This window comes from Aureococcus anophagefferens (assembly GCF_000186865.1).
Source record: "Aureococcus anophagefferens unplaced genomic scaffold AURANscaffold_1775, whole genome shotgun sequence".
In the NCBI taxonomy this organism is placed as follows: domain Eukaryota; class Pelagophyceae; order Pelagomonadales; family Pelagomonadaceae; genus Aureococcus; species Aureococcus anophagefferens.
This window is the reverse complement of record NW_008706537.1, coordinates 1-1208: the sequence shown is the minus strand read 5'-3', so window position 1 is coordinate 1208 and position 1208 is coordinate 1. Positions and strand designations below refer to the sequence as shown.

The following is a 1208-nucleotide window of genomic DNA, read 5'->3' as shown; positions in this document are numbered from 1 at the left end:
GAACCATTCCACCGCCGAGCATCCGCCTGGAGAACGTGTGTTGACCTGCCACTGTGATACATCAGTGCACCATAGTGCCCTCCACGACGTGACTTTGCCTTTGCATCACATTCTACAAACAATCTGCACAAGAACGGAGGAGGCCCCCTTTTGTTCCAAGATTGGGGGTCAGCACGCGACGCTAGCTCAAACGAGGGCGCGCCGGTGTCGAGGTCGCCATAACGAAACAGTACCTTGAACCCCGTCACACAATTTCTGGAACCTGTTACCGGCCAAACCAGTCCACCATGGCCAGAAATAGACAAGAAGCAAGGCCCAGATCCCGATCGTCGTTTACGGATGTCCACACGGGGAACACGACCGTGTCCATCCTGCTCCGCGTCGTCGCGCATCCAGTTCGCACGAAGCGGGCCTTCCCACCGCTGCCGAAATCGGACGGCATCGTAGCCGTTATCAGACAGCACTTCCATGAGGCGTCGCTCGAGAGTAGGTGTGGCCCGGGCGAGCATGAAAAGCACACGCGAGTGATCCGCTGCGAAACGCTGCGCCAACGCTGGGAGAGAGGTGATGCTCGACAGATCCAAGAAGCGAAGCAAAACCCCAATGATGCCGGGGCTGCCCCAGAGCACCTGGAGGTCGCAGAGGGTCGTACGAATAGGGGTTCTATTAGCTATCATCATTTGATCGATAGTATCACTATTTATATTGTCCGGAATGGCATGCTGGAACCAATACCCGCGGATATGCATGATGGAATCAATACACAAAAAGACAAACACTCACCGCAGCATCTACCATGCAAGCTGAGCTGATAGCATCATGCTGATAATGGTGCATCTGAATCTAAGTTAACCGAAGCAGTTGCATGCCTGTCCGATGCTGAACTTTCCGAACCCGACAACAAGTATAGGTGAGAGAATCTATAGCAGTTTGGCTAACGAGATAGTAAACTCCGACACGGGGAGGCAGCCTAGTGGGGCTGCCCTGCCGTGTGAGGGTGAACTATCGAGGTTACGCAGTGGCGGTACACCGGCGTCTCTGTTATCCTCACGTCACCTCAGCTGCCGTAGTGTACGGGGGCTGGGGCTACTGGACGAACGGGCAGAGGATCTGCCTCACTAGGTCCAGGAAGACTCTCCGTCTATTACAGTGCGGGAAGCAGCTATAACAGGGTTAGAAAGTATTAAGGAGGGGAAGGAAATTGGGGG

General features: G+C 54.5%; 1 protein-coding gene across 1 annotated transcript; it reads left to right on the top strand.

Moving 5' to 3' along the window:
- Positions 1-185: 185 nt before the first annotated feature.
- Positions 186-812, top strand: AURANDRAFT_69433 (hypothetical protein; the record flags this gene model as incomplete). Its single annotated transcript, XM_009045202.1, has 1 exon — positions 186-812. A coding segment is annotated over one exon (627 nt), but the record flags the coding sequence as incomplete, so codon positions are not given.
- Positions 813-1208: the final 396 nt, after the last annotated feature.